Below are 21,383 nucleotides of genomic sequence, written 5' to 3' on the forward strand. Positions count from 1 at the left end.
ACTTGCAAAAACAAGTACAGGGAGTCTACTCCTTAGTTCATATTGCATTTTAAAAATCTACATTTGTTCCAAAACCCTCTAAAAAACTAATATTTTTTTCTTTCTTCCCAATAGGAATTTTATTTTTCTTGCAACACACAACCACAGGAGAAAAAAAAAAAAAAAACCTCCTTAATAATATTACCTATGTTGAAATGATCACCAAAACTTTATTTAAACGAAAAGGTAAAAATAAGAGGATCAGGGACCTAAACAATCACTTTTTCCAAAGGTAAAAACTAAAAAACAGGAACTAACACATACTCCCAAGGAGAAGGAAAAATAAACCCAAACTTTTGTTTATCGTTTCCCCCTTTGCCTGGAAGCACTATGTTAAACGTAAATAATAAATGCTAATTGTTCTAAATTCAATTTGGGGATTGTTTTTTCTGAGTGCAGCACTTTATTTAGCCGTCACAGATTAATTTAACAATAATTACAGTGCCTCAAAAGACTTTTTTCCTATAATTATTGCCTTCACAAATTCATTCTAATATACTTAACTTCCTACAATGTATTAATTAGTAGACTAAGTCACTGAATCAAATTAAACCTGTGCAAAGTTAGTTAAACAGAAGACTTCTATTGTAAACATAAGCCAATATAAATGTATATATTTTACAACATTGAGAGGAAATCACTGACCCTGTGCCATCTACCTATAACTATATTGCATTGTCCTGTGGAAGATAAGTTCTGAAGTTAACTTTTGTTCCCAAGCCACTGGAATAAAGGTCACTGAAGAGGTAAATGCGATATGCACATTACTCTTGCAGTTCCCACTGCCGTAAGATATATGGAAGCAAATGTGTTAAAATGGAACCAGCTATAAATTATGGTCAAATGATTTTTTTAGTTCGATGGGGGGAAAAAAGCAAAACTCTGTAACTGTTCCTCACCAGACAAGAGCCTTAGATCTTGTACTTCGGCCTTTGGTTTTGTTTCCTTCAGGTGAATTGGAAGCATTTGCCTTATGAGTTTTCTTATGATGTTCAAGATAAGTCTTTTTGGCAAATGCCTTTCCACATTTATTGCATCTGTGAAGAGAAAAGTTTTTTGTGACTTTTACTTCAATACCAACATCAGCTACTTCATACTTTTTACTAGGAGAGTTAGAAGTGCCATCGTGTTTTGAATCACTATGTTTTGCTTCGTCTCTTGAAGGGCCTCTTTTTGCCACTTTATTTAGAACAAAATCAATGGGCTTTTTTATAGCTCTGATCTCTAAACTGGCTGTTATTTTCCCAAGATAACGGGATGACTTTTTATGAACCACAGTTATATGTCGTATCACATCGCGCTTCCGACGAGTTTCATAAGTGCAAAGAGGACACTTGTAGAATTTAACATAAATGTTATTCCCATCTGTGTGCAATTCAATATGTTTAGTCAAGTTCTGTTTGGAAGTAAACTGACGTTTACAAAGTTTACAGTAAAGTTGCTTAAAGTCAAAGCCAGCTGAAAGTTTTGGCTTCCTGGTTTTTTGCTGGCCACCTGCAGCAGACGGACTAGTTGATTTAGGGCTTTCAGAGTCTTGTTTAACTTTATTTTTCTGTGCTGCCGGTGCGTTCTTTTTTTCATTTGAATGATTTGTTCCCTTTAATTCATTCTGTGGAGAATGGATAATGGAAGGGGGTGAAGATTCTACAGAATCTGCTGGTTCAACTTTAACTTTTATTTCTGAACTGTTGGCAGTATTATTGGGGCCTTTCTCTCTTTTAGAGTTTGTTCCAGAAAGAGTTATCTTGTGGACAATTTGCATATGTCTTTTAAGCATTATTTGTGAACTATATTTCCTCTTGCAAAGGAGGCATTTGCATGCAGTTAAATTGTATTCAGCCTTTGAAGACGACTTTTGTTTTCGAGCCTTAAAAGATTTTTTAGGAGAAACAGAATCCAGGAACAAAGGTTGCCCAGGCTTTGTTGCTATATCAGGAGTAATTGAATCCCTCCTTAGTCCTCTATGAACTTCATCAAAATGCCTCCTTACATTCGCTTTTGTAGCAAATGATTTACAACATACTGGACAACTCCTACTTAATGGAACTAGAACATTCTTACTGCGTCCTTTAGAGGATTGGTTTGGATTCTTTCGTGTTTCAATGTACTTTTTTAGTTCTTCCATTTTTTTCTTGTGTACTTTTCGAATGTGACGACGAACACCTCGTCTGGAATTGAATTCTTTTCTACAAAGACAACATATCAACTGGTGACCAAAATCAGAATTGTCAGAAGTTTCCAAGTCGGCCTGTGATTCCTGCAGTTGTTCATCAGATGTAGGTGCAACTTCATCTGCAACAATTTCAACAGGAGGGGGCTCTACAGTTTCCACCTCTGTGTCTGTAACTGGAACTGTCTTAGACTGTTCAGTGCTAGTTTCCTGTATTTGAACTTCAGGCTGTTCAGGAGTACTGCTTGACTCTGTGACTTCAGTAGGATTATCAGTCCTTGAAATATATTGAAAAACTGCATTCTGATTCGTTTCTATGGGTTCTAGCTTAATAATGTATTCTCGCTTGTCCACACTTGGATATATGGCTTCTAGGAGATCACTTATGGCTTGGCTTTGTTTATCATTTACATCAGGAAGGTCTGTTAAGGAAAAAACAACATTTTAATCTGAAATAATTAGCCTGCTCTAGCCCTCTAATATTTTTAAATGTATTATGAACCTCTATTTTAAAATTTATTATATTACTGGTTTGCATTTATTTTTACAAGAGCATTATCTACTTCTCAGTATTTTATGAGTATAAAAACAAGTATTAATTAAATTAAAATTTGCTTTAATTTACAATCTCATCATGGTACACAAATGTTAAGGAGTAGATGCAATCTGAAGAGTTACTTCTAATAAGGGCCCTTAATATAAAATATTTAAGCACATGGGTACAATAAACAATAAAAATAGTATTTCATATTTTTAGGCTAGCAAAGGCAAATCAAAGTTCTCATAACCCAAGATGGATAAAACACCATGAAGAATGTTACTACATATAAAAATAATTCTTTTTTTAGAAAATATAACAGCATTCCTATTAACTTAATCCATAATAAATAATCTCATCTAATTGTATAGGGACATTTGAACATCTTATGGAAAATGAAGACGATTTATAGGAAAATACATAAACATGAATGACAGGATGTATAGAAGTGTTTGCTAAATTCAGTCCTATTACATGTCTTCTTAACATGGCAACCTATTAAAACAAATGATTAAAAACTACAGATTAACTCCAAAAACAGAGCTAGTTTTATTTATCTGTGCAATAATTACACCATCTGTAGGCAACCTAATATTCCTATTGTAACAGAGCTGTCTAACACTGGTTATGTTTCTACCTAAAATGTTAAAATCTAGCTACAAGTATAGCATCAAATCTGGTATCTAATTATAAATCAAGAAATGACTCATCATAGCTCTTCTAGTCTACTAATCTTTCTTTTTTAAAATGGATAAAGTGGTATCTATAAGAAGAATTATACTTTCACAGAAGTATTTCTAGAATAAGTATTGCAGTGCACAATAATACAGCAAATCCATTTATCTATTTCCCTCTAAAATTCAACTAAACTTTATTTCACACCAAAAAGTAACAAAGAATGACTACCAGAAAATTAAATTCCTACTAGTTCTTTAATTAAAAGGTTAGATTTGAAACTAATCTCTATAGACTACCTTTTCATTTATATTTCAAGGATAAAAAGAAGTGTAGTAAGATTTAACAGTGGTAGGGAAAGTTTCCAGACAAATATGAAATTTCTGTTTCATCTATGTCCTATAATATACTTTAAATCAGCTTCATGCTAATAATTAAAGCAGTACTTTCGATATTTGGAGCTCTGCATTCCATTTCCATCCCAAAAAGGTTAAGTGGAAAAATGCACAAAATCCATAATGCAACTGTAATATCAAGCTAACAAAATAAATTCTATATTTTGTAAGTCCACAAGAGTTAAATCCCTGAACAAGAAATAATGAAAGTAACCTATTACTTATTAAAATATTTTAAGGAATTTACATTATTCTTTAAAGCAAGAAAATAATACCATTATATATACTGCAACTTAATCATACAGAGAAGAGACAATATGCTTAATTCAACAAACATTTGGTTCCACAAAGACTTTGTTAGGCTACTACCTGCCTTTACCACATAAAGCTATTTCAGATCTCAGGTTAGCCCATAACGCAATCTAATTTCTGATAAAATGACTTATCTAATAAACTTCACTGAGAATAAAACTGATCTTCAAATCAAGACCCAGAAAACACTAGAAAGATCAACAAGTATTTTTTAATGCTCTCTACAATTACCAAAAAAATCAACTCATTTACTCATTCTTTGCTCTATTTCCAACTTTCTCACTTACTTAAGGAGAATCTAAGTAAATGATGAGTCATATCTGGTAACAAGTTTTTAAGAAGTAAGGAGGAAAAATATCAACACCCTCATCAAGCATTAATATTTTAAATTACAAAAATCCTGGATATAAACTGTATAGTCCATATAAACATTCAAATATATCCAATACTTTAATACAAATATACTCAAAAATCTAACCTCATATATCTTTAGCAAAATCCAAATGAAAAACACTGATATTAAAATATCTATTTAAGAAACTGAATATAACATTGAGTCAAGTATTTTACCTTATTCTCTATCAATATATTATCTGTAACTAGACATCGATACTATTTTAACATAAATGTATAGCTGTAGTATAAGAATACATAGCAAAATGCATAATTGAATATATGAATAAAACTTACTGTCATCCATCTGGAGACTTGGTGGGCAGTAGAATTTTTTATGGGTAATTAAATTTGGTAATCCTCTGAAGAGACTGCGGCATAATTTACATTCAAAAATAGTGTCCACATCTTTTAATAAAATATGCTTAAGTTGTTTAGTTCCTGAAGGAAAAAAGAAAAGAAAACTTAACACAAAAGGTAACTTTAACATGCAGTTTTAAACTGGGCAACCACTGTTGACAATCCAAAGGTGCAGTTTTACTCTTTAAAAACAAAATACGGGCATTGCCAATGTCTACCATACTATACTCAGAACTAAGTTATAAACTAAGTTTTAAGCAAAATTCTACTATCATTTGGATATTAGGACAGCTGAAATTGATGGTCTTTTTCTAATTCAGCAGCCAATCAATTCCTGGGCTATCTTAACAGTGGTTCCAACATCTGGTTGATCATCACAATGACCGAGGAATAAAGATGTACATGACCCACTCCTGGAGATTCTGATTCAACAGACCTGGAGTGTGAACAGAAGAATTAAATGCCACCCCAACCCAAGTTTTTGGCTGGTTCTTCCAGCTCTCTTTCACATTAGGAAGTAAACATGAGTAATACACTTTCCCCGATTCCTTAAAGAAGGTCAAAACTGTGTCACAGGATTGTCTGTGACTTTCTTTTTAACTTCAGCTTAAATTACTTCGGGTTCTGGGGCAACGTGGGATTATGGCCATTCAGTGAGAGTAAAGAATCCTTGTCCACGGTTTTGAATTTTGCTTAGGTCTCTTAATACCACTAGAAATTTATTCAAAGCCTTTCTCCCTCAAAAACTCACCCTAATTGCAAAAAATTAAATATTGATATAATTACTACTTTAAAGCCCGTCTTTTCCACTAGATTATAAATTCCAAGGCAGCCAAGATCAAGCCTGCCTTATTTACAGCTAAAAAGTGTTCAGCTCTAATAATGCTCAATAAATATTCATTGAAGAATTGCCACCGATCTATGGAATCTAAGCATTATTATGATGGAAGATCAAAAGGCAGAGAAAAAATAAACAGCAACAAGCACTCTTTAAATCTTCAAAATAAAACACAAATAGAAGATCTTCTGTCACTACTTCTTACAGGTCTTTGACACAGGTAAATTGACAAAAGTGATCTGCAGTGTTCACTAATTAAGGAGCCTTTGGTTTCCTCAAAAAATGATAATAATATTGACTTAAATTAAAGAAGGGAGGGCTTCCCTGGTGGCGCAGTGGTTGGGAGTCCGCCTGACGATGCAGGCGATACGGGTTCGTGCCCCGGTCCGGGAGGATCCCACGTGCTGCAGAGCAACTGGGCCCGTGAGCCATGGCCGCTGGGCCTGCGCGTCCGGAGCCTGTGCTCCGCAATGGGACAGGCCGCGGTGGTGGGGGGCCCGAGTACCGCAAAAAAAAAAAAAAAAAAAAAAAAAGGAGGGGAAAAAAAGCGTCCTGAAAAATACTTAAGACTATCTAGGTGCACAGTGTTCCATCATTCAACAAGCACGTGACTATTAAGCTCCAAGACTACTAGAGAATAAACACCATCTCAGTAGCATAATTAATACTGTAGGATCCATAAAGGTTAAGCATTTCTGATTCAATCTTTTGCAATCTGTTTATATTTAATTATTGTATTAATCATCATGTTGCATTTTATCATTTTGAAGACAAGCCAGCCCTCAAATTTCTACTGCCAACAAGATTACCACATTATCAGAACTTTACGAAGTCTTTAGAGATTCCAATTTTGATTATCACCTAGTCGTGTGACCTTAAAGGGCTATATAATCTTTGCACCTTGGTTTATTCATCTTTTAAAACAAACAAACCAAACCTATCTTGGAGAGTTATGAAAGAAAATATGAACCTAAATTCTAGAAGAACTAAATTATAAATCCAGGTTTCTACTGAGAAAAAAATAAATAAATAAATAAATAAATAAATTATATATATATATATATATATATATATATATATATAAAAATAAAATAACTTCCACTATTTCCCAATCCAACTCAAGGTTTAATTTGGTCCACTAGACCATACTACTGCAAAATCAGAAAACACACATTTTTAAAGATTCAGAGGATAGCTTGGGTATTATACTTTGTATAAAAGTAAGTTCACACTCACACACACACACACACACACACACACTTCTCTAGTTTATTTCACATTACAAAATATATTGGCAATAAAGTGCTAATATGTTTAGTTCATAGTTAACCTCATAAGTCACTGACAAACTATGAGAGGTAGGCTGAAGATAAAAAAACACTTTAGATAAACCTCTCCAATTGATCTACATATAGTTCTCAGTAAGTGTAGGTGGGTGTGTTACCAGACGGAAGAAAACATGGGAAAATTCTGCACTTTAATTATAAATTAAAAGACCAGCTAGACCCATACTACAAATTCAATTCTGCCTCTAAAGGTAGTTAAAAAGGATTGAAGAGGGACACAGAAATAATCTGAACTAGGATTAGCTTAAGAATTCTACTGAAGATATAACTAGAACGTACAACATAAAGTTATTTGTAAAAATGTAAAACTGCATCTCGAAATCAGGTTCTCTCAATCAACCATAAAAAAACAAAAACAGTATCAATTTCTTCTTTAGTCCCAGTTACACAGTTATATTCAGTAGAGAGTATATATTTATTCCCAGTAAGCATCCCCCCCCAAAAAAAAAACGAGTTGGGGCTAACCTTGACTCATCAATCTTTTTTTTTTTTTAACATCTTTATTGGAGTATAACTGCTTTACAATGGTGTGTTAGTTTCTGCGGTATAACAAAGTGAATCAGCTATACATAAACATATATCCCCATATCTCCTCCCTCTTGCATCTCCCTCCCCCCACCCTATCCCACCCCCTAGGTGGACACAAAGCACGGAGCTGATCTCCCTGTGCTATGCGGCTGCTTCCCATTAGCTATCTATTTTACATTTGGTAGTGTATATATGTTCATGCCACTCTCTCATTTTGTCTCAGCTTACCCTTCCCCCTCCCCATGTCCTCAAGGTCATTCTCTACTTCTGCGTTTTTATTCCTGTCCGGGCCTAGGTTCTTCAGAACCATTTTTTTTTTAAGATTCCATATATATGTGTTAGCATACAGTATTTGTTTTCCTCTTTCTGACTTACTTCACTCTGTGTGACAGTCTCTAGGTCCATCCACCTCATTACAAATAACTCCATTTCTTTTTATGGCTGAGTAATATTTCATGTATATATGTGGCACATCTTCTTTATCCATTCACCTGTCGATGGACACTTAGGTTGCTTCCATGTCCTGGCTATTGTAAATAGAGCTGCAATGAACATTGTGGTATATGACTCTTTTTGAATTATGGTTTTCTCAGGGTATATGCCCAGTAGTGGCATTACTGGGTCGTATGGTAGTTCTATTTTTAGTCTCTTAAGGAAACTCCACACTGTTCTCCATAGTGGCTGTATCAATTTACATTCCCACCAACAGTGCGAGAGGGTTCCCTTTTCTCCACACCCTCTCCAGTATTTATTGTTTGTAGATTTTTTGATGATGGCCATTCTGACCGGTGTGAGGTGATACCTCATTGTAGTTTTGATTTGCATTTCTCTAATGATTAGTGATGATGAGCATCCTTTCATGTGTTTGTTGGCAATCTGTATATTTTCTTTGGAGAAATGTCTATTTAGATCTTCTGCCCATTTTTGGATTGGGCTGTTTTTTTGATATTGAGCTGCATGAGCTGCCTGTATATTTTGGAGATTAATCCTTTGTCAGTTGCTTCATTTGCAAATATTTTCTCCCATTCTGAGGGTTGTCTTTTTGCCTTGTTTACGGTTTCCTTTGCTGTGCAAAAGCTTTTAAATTTCATTAGGTCCCATTTGTTTATTTTTGTTTTATTTTTCATTTCTCTAGGAGGTGGGTCAAAAAGGATCTTGCTGTGATTTATGTCATAGAGTGTTCTGCCTATGTTTTCCTCTAAGAGTTTTATAGTGTCTGGCCTTACATTTAGGTCTTTAATCCATTCTGAGCTTATTTTTGTGTATGGTGTTAGGGAGTGTTCTAATTTCATTCTTTTACATGTAGCTGTCCAGTCTTCCCAGCACCCCTTATTGAAGAGGCTGTCTTTTCTCCATTGTATATTCTTGCCTCCTTTATCAAAGATAAGGTGACCATATGTGAGTGGGTTTATCTCTGGGCTTTCTATCCTGTTCCATTGATCTATCTTTCTGTTTCTGTGCCAGTACCATACTGTCTTGATTACTGTAGCTTTGTAGTATAGTCTGAAGTCAGGGAGCCTGATTCCTGCAGCTCTGTTTTTCTTTCTCAAGATTGCTTTGGTTATTCGGGGTCTTTTGTGTTTCTATAAAAATTGTGAAATTTTTGTTCTAGTTCTGTGAAAAATGCCATTGGTAGTTTCATAGGGATTGCATTGAATCTGTAGATTGCTTTGGGTAGTATAGGCATTTTCACAATGTTGATTTTTCCAATCCAAGAACATGGTATATCTCTCCATCTGTTTGTATCATCTTTAATTTCTTCCCTCAGTGTCTTACAGTTTTCTGCATACAGGTCTTTTGTCTCCTTAGGGAGGTTTATTCCTAGGTATTTTATTCTTCTTGTCGCAATGGTAAATGGGAGTGTTTCCTTAATTTATCTTTCAGATTTTTCATCATTAGTGTATAGGAATGCAAGAGATTTCTGGGCATTAATTTTATATCCTACTTTACCAAATTTTATAGCTAAATTACCAAATTCACTGATTAGCTCTAGTAGTTTTCTGGTAGCATCTCTGGGATTCTCTATGTATAGTATCATGTCATCTGCAAACAGTGATAGTTTTACTTCTTTTCTGACTTGGATTGCTTTTATTTCTTTTTCTTCTCTGATTGCTGTGGCTAGGACTTCCAAAACTGTGTTGAATAATAGTGGTGAGAGTGGGCAACCTTGTCTTGTTCCTGATCTTAGTGGAAATGGTTTCAGTTTTTCACCACTGAGAACGATGTTGGCTATGGGTTTGTCATATATGGCCTTTATTATGTTGAGGTAAGTTCCCTCTATGCCTACTTTCTGGAGAGTTTTTATCATAAATGGGTGTTGAATTTTGTTGAAAGCTTTTTCTGCATCTATTGAGATGATCATATGGTTTTCCTCCTTCAATTTGTTAATATGGTGTATCACATTGATTGACTTGCATGTATTGAAGAATCCTTGCATCCCTGGAATAAACCCCACTTAATCATGGTTTACAATACTTTTAATGTGCTGTTGGATTCTGTTTGCTAGTATTTTGTTGAGGATTTTTGCATCTATGTTCATCAGTGATATTGGTCTGTAGTTTTGTTTTTTTTGTGACATCTTTGTCCGGTTTTGGTATCAGGGTGATGGTGGCCTCGTAGAATGAGTTTGGGAGTGTTCCTCCCTCTGCTATATTTTGGAAGAGTTTGAGAAGGATAGGTGTTAGTTCTTCTCTAAATGTTTGAACAAATCAACTGGTCAGACCACAACTTTTCAATGTTTAAAGCAGAGTAAGCTTCCCTGTAAAAGCAGCACCTTTGTGACATTTTAACTTTAGTACTCCTCTCCTTTTTCCTCTCCCTCTCCTTCAACAGAATCCACACCAACCTCCTCATAATCCTTCCCAAGGGCAGTCATGTCCTCACGGGCCTCAGAAAACTCTCCTTCCTCCATGCCCTCACCCACGTACCAGTGAACAAAGGCACACTTGCCATACATCAGGTCAAACTTGTGGTCCAGGTGAGCCCAGGCCTCAGTGATGGCTGTGGTGTTGCTCAGCATGCACATAGCTCGCTGTACTTTGGCCAGGTCTCCACCAGGTACCATAGTGGAAGGCTGGTAATTAATGCCAACTTTGAAGCCAGTGGGGCACCAGTCCACAAACTGGATGGTATGCTTGGTCTTGATGGTGGCAATGGTAGCACTGACATCTTTGGGAACCATGTCCCACCATGGTACAACAGGCAGCAAGCCATGTATTTACCATGGAGAGGGTCGCATTTCACCATCTGGTTGGCTGGCTCAAGGCAAGCATTGGTGATGTGTGCTACAGAAAGCTGTTCATGGTAGGCTTTCTCAGCAGAGGTGACAGGGGCATATGTGGCCAGAGGGAAGTGGATAAGGGGATAGGGTACCAGGTTGGTCTGGAATTCCGTCAGATCAACATTCAGGGCTCCACACTATTTGACCTATCAACCTATTCAGGTTAGTATAGGTTGGGCACTCAACATCAAGGTTTCTACGACAGATGATAGATGGCCTCACTGTCTACCGTGAAGGCACAATCAGTGTGCTCCAGGGTGGTGTGGGTGGTGAGGATGGAATTATATATAGGGTTCAACTACAGCTGTGGAAACCTGAGGGGCTGGGTAAATGGAGAACTCGCAGCTTGGACTTCTTGCCATAATCGACAGACAGATGCTCCACCAGCAGGGAGGTGAACCCAGAACCAGTTCACCCACCAAAGCTGTGGAAAACCAAGAAGCCCTGAAGACTTGTGCACTGGTCAGCCGGTTTTTGAATTGGATCTAAGACGAGGTCAATGATCTCCTTGCCAGTGGTGTAGTGACCTCAGGTATAGTTATTGGCAGCATCTTCCTTGCCTGTGATGAGCTGCTCAGGGTGGAAGAGCTGGCGGTAGGTGCCAATGCAAACTTCATCAATGACCGTGGGTTCCAGGTCTACAAACACTGCCCTGGGCACATGCTTGCCAGTGCCTGTCTCACTGAAGAAGGTGTTAAAGGAGTCATCTCCTCCCCCAATCGTCTTGTCACTTGACATCTGGCCATCGGGCTGGATGCCGTGTTCCAGGTAGCAGAGCTCCCAGCAAACACTGCCGATCTGGACACCAGCCTGGACAACATGGATGGAGATGATAGCTGCTGTTTTGTGGCTGCCAAGCAGATGGCAGACAGGAGGAGGAGAGGCTGTTGCTTCTTACAGCGCGACTCTTAGGCAGTCGATGTAAGAGAAACTGCCTGACTTATCAATCACAAATGCTCCACCACCCTCACGTCACCTATGCACACACACACATACAAACACAGTTGTTTTGATCCAGGCATACCAAAATTCTTTCAGGTCCTTGGATTCACCAAATTCTCTCTCACTTACTTTTCAGGCCTTCACCTATGTTTTTTTTCTCTCTGCCTATAACATTCTCTCATTTCCCTGGTCTGGCTCACTTCTAGCAATCCTTCAGATTCCAGGTTAGATGTCATTTCCTCCAGGAAGCCTTCTCAGACTCCTCCTGTTTTTTGTTAAGAATTCTTCCCCTCGGGCTTCCCTGGTGGCACAGTGGTTGAGAGTCCGCCTGCCGATGCAGGGGACACGGATTTGTGCCCCGGTCCAGGAAGATGCTACATGCCGCGGAGCAGCTGGGCCCGTGAGCCATGGCCACTAAGCCTGCGCGTCCGGAGCCTGTGCTCCGCAAAACGGGAGTGGCCGCAACAGTGAGAGGCCCGCGTACCGCAAAAAAAAAAAAAAAAAAAAAATTCTTCTCCTATATTCCCCAGAGCACCCTATACATCTATACTACATAACCCCGCTATCTTGTAATTAGTTACTTTTCTGTATCCCCATTAAACTGGAGGCTTTAAGAAGACAGAGAAGATATCTCTGATGCTCACCACTGTACTCCCAGCTTTCAGGACCAGGCCTGATGGGCATTTGTTAAATGACATACTGAAGAGCCTTCTCTATGTTTCAGAAAACTTCCCTATAAGTAAGATTTCTATTAAGTCTATGTAAAGTTGACCAGAAAGTCAAAAAAGGGACCTGAATGATTTTCCAATTCTGCTTACATACTTTCCAAATGAGAAAAATAAGATGTGCCCTCATTCCATAAATACAGGCAAAAGTTATTCCCTAAGTTAGTTTCAGTTACCATTTAAGGTTTTGTTGGTTTCCCATGGGGACATAACTGCTTTATTCTAATCAGCTACCTTTTTAACTGATTGCTTTGCTCACTGACAATTAGACACAGCAACCAACTGTGCCTCTGTCAACAGTTAAAACTTTCTATAACCTGAAACACGAGACAAGACAGCAGCAAAAGTTCATCTAGACAGCCACAAAAGTTCTTCCACAACTCCTAACCCTGAGAGAGAGAGAGAGCCATGCTGCCTTACCCCTAATTATTCCTTTTCCTATATTTAACTCTTTTTCTTGCCTTAGGTTTTTAAATTATCTTAGAAGCCACTACATACTGCTTACATACTGCTTACACAGATCATCAATCAGTATCTTTCAAAAAACCAGCCTTCCAAAGGGAAAGCTTTTGATGCCTAGAAATTAACTAATTAATGAATATTTCAGATTATCACGCATAATGGATGCTCAATAAAATTTAGTTAAACCTCATCAAGGGTTTCTCCTGTGCTATCAATTAATGCCAAACACATTGTATACACTGATAAAAATGTTTAAAAAATTATTTTCAAAAGGAATCAATATTCAATTTTACATTAGGTTCGGTGGCAGTCAGTTGACATGACATAATATTAATTCTAACTCTTCAGTGCTAGACAAAGATAAACTTTCCTTTTCTCCCTTAATATACTGATATGTTGATCAATGATAAGTTGCAGCAATAATGATTTTTAAATAGTATACTGCATGCTTTATTGCTGACTCACACATGAGCTCAGTTTCTTTAGTATGACTGTTTAACCACAATATCATCCTAACACTGCAAGCAAATCTGTAACTCGTGTCATACCTCCTGAGTTCCAAGACCAGTACGAAGGGAATTTCGTACTGATCATCCTTAACGTAAGAAAACTTAGGGAAATTGAAATTGTTATCTTAAAACCACCACCTACAAAGGTTGGTTAAAAAAAAATTACTAAATTATGGAACACTGCCACATACTACAATAAATTTATAAGTAGAATAAAATTATTTTAGTGCCTACTTGGTGAATCTTTCATTTAGTCTTACACACATTTATTGAACACCTATTAAATACCAGGTACAATGTTATTCACTGAAGACATGAGAAGTGAAGGATATGATCTGCACCCTTGAGAAATTCCCTAATATAAACGGCTGCTCTCCTAGGAACACAGCCCCAGATGAGATGCTTTGAAGATGAATGTAAGAACAATAAAACAAATCTACATTTTTCTTATTCATCCCCAAAATATGCACTCTGATTTAAAACTTCCTACAGTTGCTATGTATCAACCAAAAAAAAACCCCAAAAAATCCATCATATAATATGGCACTATCTTATGTATCTCTGATAAATCACACTTCCAGGACAGAGGCATCACCATCCAGTCATAGCTTACACTAACTCCAAGAAATGTTGCTTTAAGCAATAAAAAATAAACAAAAACTCTTCTAAGAAAGTAAATGACCAAACTTAAATTCAATTAATGACAATAGCAAACATCACACAAAGCCAATTCTCATTTTTCACTGCAATTTATTCCTCCCTAAGATTCAAAAAAGATGCTACTTGCAAATAGTAGTAATGTGTTCTATAGGTAGAATCTTTCTTCTATAATACAGTTGACCCTTGAACAAACACAGGGGTTAGGGATGCCAACACTCTGCACAGTCAAAAATCTGCATATAACCTACAGTCCTCCTTATACTCCCTTCCTCCATATCCTCACTTCTGCATCCTTGGATTCAATCAACCAAGGATCGTCTGATACTGTAATATTTACTATTGAAAAACTCCGCAAAAAATAGACCTGCGCAGTTCACACCCATGGTGAATGTTCAAGAATCAACAGTATAATATTGTAAAAAGAGATAATATATATTTCAAGAATTCAAAAAAAGATGTCAACTTCATATTAAAGACTAGTTATGAATACTGGACAATTTTCCATTTTTCTGCTTCTAACCTTAGGGCATTCCACAGCTCCTTTGCCTCTACCAGAAGACTAAGCGACTAAGAAAGAATATTAAGCTCAATTAATCAATTATTTATAAATACCTCATGGAAGTACACCTTTTTTGTTATTTAAAATTTTGTTTCCATTTGGGGAGAGAGGTTGGGAAAAGAAGGAAGCTAAAATAAAAGTTAATAGAGGGAGGGTTGGATTGGGAGTTTGGGACTAGCAGATACAAACTAATATATAGAGGACAGATAAACAACAAGATCCTATTGTATAGCACAGGGAACTATATTCAGTATCTGGTAATAAATTAAAATGGAAAAGAATATGAAAAAGAATTAATATATGCATATAACTGAATCACTTTGCTGTACACCAGAAACTAACACAACATTGTAAATCAACTATTTCTTTAAAAAAGTTAATAGATACGAGGGAAATTTGAAGACAAAAAGTCACAGACATGATCCTGGAAGGACTGACACAACTAAGGAAAGGCTCGAGCAAAGGGCAGGGCACAGTCAAGGTAGTACCTGAAGCCAGGATTCAAAGCAAACAGCATGTCTCAAGTCACCCAACCATCAGGGATTTCAGAGTAGAAAATCTGCAAGTAGGGGCAAAACAGGCAGCCTTCTAAAAAAAATGAGGTATCTATCTATGGACAGATGTCAAACAACAGTGGAAAGTACTGTTAAAAAACCAAAGATACCTAACTATGCAGAGTCAGCTACTCCTTGTATTAGGAAGGAAGTGAGGAATATATGCTCATATGTGTGTAGAAGGTCTCTAGAAGAAGACACAAACCATGTAGCCGTGCTGTCTGAACAAAGACACTTACTTTTGTATTTCTGTATACCCTTTTATACCTCTTTATTATTTTTTTAAACAACTTATTCCAAAAAGAAAAGTCTATTCAGATTACAAGTTAAGCAGATAGAAATAGGGAGAGATTAGAGGTTAAGAAGTATTTGTAATTTAAAGCCAGGAAAACAGTCCAAAGCAAAAGCTGAAGTGTGAAGCAAAGAAAATGAGTCAAAACTGGTCAAGCAGTCAGTACAGCACACATGGGGTTGGTGGACCTAAAAAATGAGTCAACTCCTTCCTCAGCCTTTTACGAACTTCCAGCTTGGGTAGGAATTAATAGCAGGTCAAAGAGAGCCCAGTTTAGGCAGGAGACCATGAATCCTTTAAGCAAAGCTGATACCGGAGCTGAAGACAACTATCTTGAGCTTGAAGACAAAGGCAGATATCCTAACACATTACTACTGCCCAACCTGGTTTAGCCTGTGAAGGTTAACAAGAGCAAAAGCATAGACTTCAAAGTTCTATCTTCAAATACCTGTCAGATACAAAACACCACCAAGATTGTTCTTTAAATGCAATGTGTGTGACCCAGCTGTAATGGGAAGAGCCTAGAAAGAGATGAGTCATTGAGGGGCTGCTTGGGAGTAGAGTGAGACCGGGAGAAACTTACACAAGTCTCAGGATGAGAAGGGATCTTAGACCCTAAGTCATGAGGCCCCAACTTCCAGCTCATCCTCTCAAGGTTTCAGTCAGCCAAGGCTTATATACCTCAGTGCTAAAGAAGAGCTACCTTAGGAGACTTGAGATTATCCAGATACGTAAGAGATTACTATCTTGAGGAAATTAGAATTACTTAGCTATGAGATACACTAATGAAGTAAAAGAATTCCTTTTTTAATCCACAATTAGTTTCTTTGTACCATTCAGCATATTTCTAAATCATCTCTAATTTAAATGATAGGGTACTTAGAGAATTTAAATTATAGTATTTTCAAAATTTTTTGGGGGGAAAAAAAAAAACTCAGAAGGCAAATTTACCAGGGACATTTAAGAAAGAACATATTACCCATTTCACAGTCCCTTTCCTTCAGCTTTGTAAAGAAACAATAAACACAGAAAACAGATACAACCACAGTGCAATGGAAAAACACGTAATTTCCTTTTTAAATATTCACCTTCCAAAGTTAAAAAAATATATAGATTTTGGGTACAGGAGCTTATTGAGAAGGTATTTTTTACAAGACAAAGCACAAATAAATGAAACAATTCTAACTTCTTAATCAAATAACACTATAATAAACTGAAGCAGTATAAAATAACTTCGTTAATCCCAAATTATGAATTTTTAAAAAAGAAACCTATATAGCAAGGAATATGACTATGTGAAGCTATTACCTTCATTTCCATGATATGAGAAAGAACAAAAAGAAATTTTATCTCTATACTAAAAGTAGCTAACAGAAACTCTAACTACAAATAAAAACTAACCATTCTTCTGTTATGCCAGAAACGTATTTAAATACTGCCTCTAATTAGAAAAATTTTAATTGTATTTACCACAGGAGAATTTGACGTATTATTTATTTCTGTTAACCAAGGGCAATTATCAAAAGTAAAAAACAACAACAAAAAACACAGTAAAATACGTTATACCACCATCCAACATTAAGCATAGGCATATGGTATACACGAAATATTTACTGACTTAAATATACATAAAAGCAATGCCATAAGGACTACAGATGAAAAGTATAAGAAATGAATCTTAGACTCAGAAATTTATTTTAGATTAAAGAACAATCTATTTCTTAGAATCCTAAAGTAAATCAAATAGATACTACTTCCCTTTAAAATGATTTAAAAACAAGCACCTCAAAAAATTTCTCAATACAAAACAAATGGTTTCATATAAATTATCTTTTTCTTTGAATCTCAGAAATTTTTCATTATGATATAATAAGCTTTAAAATAATAACAAAAGATAGTCTAACCCTGTAATTGCCCACCACTTAGGTGTCCATCAGTCATGTATGTTTGCTTGTTCATATTTGATTTAATAGCCTGCAATGTCAGAGAAGCCATATCCACAAGAGGTGGACAAGTGGATCATAAGAATCACAGCAACCTAAGACTTTACAAAACACTGTAGTTCTAACAGTTCTCAACCATTTATACTTAGTGAGCAACACCTACTTTAGAGCACTGGATTGTAACTGCACAAATATACTTATTATATATCCATTATTATAGCAATCTAATGGAAAGAAAAGCTAAACAAATATATCTAAATATCAGGGCTGGAATAATCTTTTTTCTATCTGTGCTCTACTAAAGATATTGAAACTCCAGGGTTAGGTAGGAGATGGTGAGTCACATAAACAGAGATGATAAAGTAATTAATCTAGAACAAGGGACATCTCAGACATTCTGAGTAAATAATCTACTCTGTCAAAGCTCATAAAGACCCTGTATAATCTACTACCGTCCTTTGAGAGTTTATAAAGAACATGCCAAAAAATAACAATGAATCTTTGCCAGCAAATATACCACATATTTCTTTAAACCATACTAAATACTTTTTAAATTAGTATATAATATATAGTACTGAAAAGGAATCTCTATCAAGTCAATATTTACTCATCCACTTTTTAAAAATGACAATCAAAAGTATTCTGTAAAGAAAACCAATGTATACATTTTATTTTTAAAAAATTATTTCTAAGGATTTCTAGGTAGTTTTTAGCTACTATGTGAAGATTGAAAATACATCCTAAAACATTCATACCTGATCGAAAGCACTCAATTATTTGCTGAATACCAGATTTGGATGTCTGTAGTGGTTGCTGTAACAAAGGAGCATCTCCAGGTTCCAGGATATAAACTACATGGAAGACAAACACCCAACCCAATCCCCACAAAAAAAGGGTTATTTATTTAAATCATTTACTATTGAAGTAAAACAATGGTTTGCTATAATCATGTTAATGACAATCACACTTTTTTGTATGTACTCCACCATTATCTTTGTAAGGCAAAATGAAATAATGGGAAAAATGTAACTAAAATTTTTCTCAATTCAAGGTGAAACTAAGGCTACGGAGACTATGCATTAAGTTCAAATGCAAAGATCTTACTATTTTGGTGTTAGTTAGTACATATTAGTCATGTTTGCCTTTTTATTCCCCTTGAAGAGGAACCACTATATTTAACCAAAATTCTAGGGCAATGATAACCTAGCCACACCTCATAAACCATTCCAAAACTCTCCAATCTAGTACAGCTCTCTGGGCAATTAAGAGAGCAAAACTCAAAAACCACTACCTAAGGAAAGAACTGGTCAAGTGCACAACGACAGATGTACAAGAAAGTTCACTGCAGCACTCTGCAGTACTGTAAATAATTGAGAAAAATTTCAAACAACTTAGAAGTCTCTCAAAAGGAACCAGACTAAATAAACTATGAAATATCCATACAACAGAATCTCTCACGGCTCTTACACAGCATGAGCTAGGTCTACATGTACTGACAACAAAGGATGTCAATACTACATTGCTAAGCAACAAAAACAGGTTATAGAATGTGACCTCAATTATATTAATATATATTTCAGGAGCTACAGAAAGAAATAAATTCAAGGTATATGTGTGTCTATGTATAAATGCTAATATAAACACAGAAAGTCTGATGGGATACCAACGAAATTTAACAATGGTTCTTTCCATCAGGGTGGGCTTATAGGGGTGATTTTCACTTTCTGCCTCACACTTCACTAGCCTGGGCTTTTGGAAGTGTGCACTTTAGAAAGTAAGCATTTTTATAATAAGTAAAAATAATATTCCCATTGTAAAAGTAAAAATTTTCATATACAGAGGTCTATATCATGCCTGCTTTCCAAAATTCCCAGAGTAGCAGTATAAATATATAATATAAATAAGATTATGGTAATAAGAAACAAGGTAACTGAAAAGGAAAACTGAAGTTTCCCATCAGATATCAAATAAAGAGATAGTTGTGGTGGAGAAAAATTGGCCATTTTAATTACCTCTTTTTTTTCAATATGTTATAATGTTTTACTGTCTTAACCCAGATGATATTTTACCATCATCTGTTCAGTGTGAGAAGATAAGGAGGGTTACTTCAGTAATGTGTGCTGCTACTGCTTCAGGGCCCAGGCTTGGACAGCATTTAGCTGTCTGATAAAGCCTGCTAGGCTATGTGTAGAGACACAGCCTTAGATTCTCATTTTGGTTTCAACTCTTAAGTTCAGTGTACACAAAGGGGAGGAACTATGTCTCAGGACCAAATCATTCCATTAAGCAAAATTTTCCCAATTTTAAGAGAAACTCTGAGGTGTTTTTAAGAACATACACGCAAATACAACTCATTTTGGGAATATCTGACATTGGCACTAACTGCAGTGGTTAAGAACAGAAGACTCCAGACCTGGACTGATTGCGCTGAAATTCTTTTGCTACCAATAACTAGATACCACTAGGGCAAATTACACTCTCTGATTTCTCTGTTCTCATCTCTAAAATGCAGATAATAAAAGTACCCAAATCATAGGGCTGTGCGAGGATTAAATTGGCTAATGCAGGTACCTGGTTATATGAGAGCCTGGAATATAGTAAAGGCTCAATAAATGTTCTAGCACCATCATCATCATAATCTACAAATCAACTGCCTTCCTGACACCAAAAACTGAAAAATCTTTTCCAAAATCTAAGAGAAGTAGAATGCAGCCCCTTAGAGAAACAACAGTAGAAGTTTGTAAGTAGACTGATGATATCATTTATTTAGGTTAGATGTTCTTTCCAGTATTTGTACACTGTAACAACCAATAACTGATTATAAAAAATAACAACTACAGAAGATAGGGTAGAAGTTATACAATTTTAAAGAACTAAAAAGCTTGAAGGCCTGGCTCTCTAAGTGACAAGAATTCTAGAAAGGAAGAATGAAAAAAAGAGTAATGAATAAGGGAGAAATATGGGGGAAAAAAATGGAAACTTCTCCTTAGAGCCCCCTTTCTTCATTTAGGTATATGCTCCAGAAAACTTCCTGTAATACACTAACTTCCACTTCCACATAACAACATCTGATTTTAAAGCTAGAGCAAAATTTTGTTACCCATAACCATCACTGGTACCACCAGAATACATACACATCCTGAGATACCATTCAAAATAACCCCAGGGTTAGTTCAGTTATGAGTGGACACATTCATTTGGTATATACATCTGTGTAGGTCCCCTTGTAAGAAACTTTTCTTTCTTCATGAAAACATACTCTCAATCCTAAAAAAACTTTATATGTTAGTATTTTATAAAATTTCCTCTTACATATCCTAACATCCCTCCCAAGATCAGGTTACATGACCATTCAGGAAAAAAAGAGCATCTCTCTCCAGCCAAAAAACACAAACGCTCAGAAGTTAACACCTTTCTTTACATCCTTTCAAGAACACACTTCCCAGAATAAAACACCCACTTTTTTAAGTCTCTCCTACCTTAAAATAAGCCCCTTAAAATATCCTTCTACCTATGATGTCTGAGATTTGCTTTCAAACAGTAGAGAGTAGGGGAGCAGTTGGAGGATGGAGAAGGGAACTGTGGGGAGGGGAGAATACAGATCAAAAGAGCTTGTCCACATATTGATAACTGATGGAGTTGTGTAATGGCTACATCAGGTTCCTTATACCATTCTCTCTACTTCTGAACATCTGAAAATTTCTCTAACAAAAAACTTTCTTAAAACATAACTAAGAATATTTGACATACACTGATAGACTTATAACACCACCCCTCAATACAAATTGATCCATCCTATCAAAACCTGCTCAGGAACACACTGCTCTCATTCAGAACTCACCTATCGTTCATAATCCAAAGGA

General features: G+C 36.0%; 1 protein-coding gene and 1 pseudogene across 3 annotated transcripts in view; both read right to left on the bottom strand.

The window, feature by feature from the left end:
• Positions 1–21,383, bottom strand: part of ZNF800 (zinc finger protein 800) — a 49,430-nt gene that overhangs the window by 24,731 nt on the left and 3,316 nt on the right. For all 3 annotated transcript variants that reach the window (XR_009520672.1, XM_060020826.1, XM_060020827.1), the window contains exons 3-5: positions 18,276–18,371; positions 4,820–4,963; positions 939–2,631 (exon numbers count right to left, since the gene is read on the bottom strand). Coding sequence is in view for 2 of the 3 variants with exons in the window: in XM_060020826.1 (XP_059876809.1) it covers positions 939–2,631; positions 4,820–4,963; positions 18,276–18,371 (1,933 nt within the window). In the remaining variant the exon portion in view is untranslated. The remainder of the gene's footprint in view (positions 1–938; positions 2,632–4,819; positions 4,964–18,275; positions 18,372–21,383) is intronic.
• Positions 10,156–11,633, bottom strand: LOC132430742 (tubulin alpha-1A chain-like; annotated as a pseudogene).

The sequence above is a fragment of the Delphinus delphis genome, chromosome 9, assembly GCF_949987515.2.
Source record: "Delphinus delphis chromosome 9, mDelDel1.2, whole genome shotgun sequence".
Classification (NCBI taxonomy): Eukaryota; Metazoa; Chordata; class Mammalia; order Artiodactyla; family Delphinidae; genus Delphinus; species Delphinus delphis.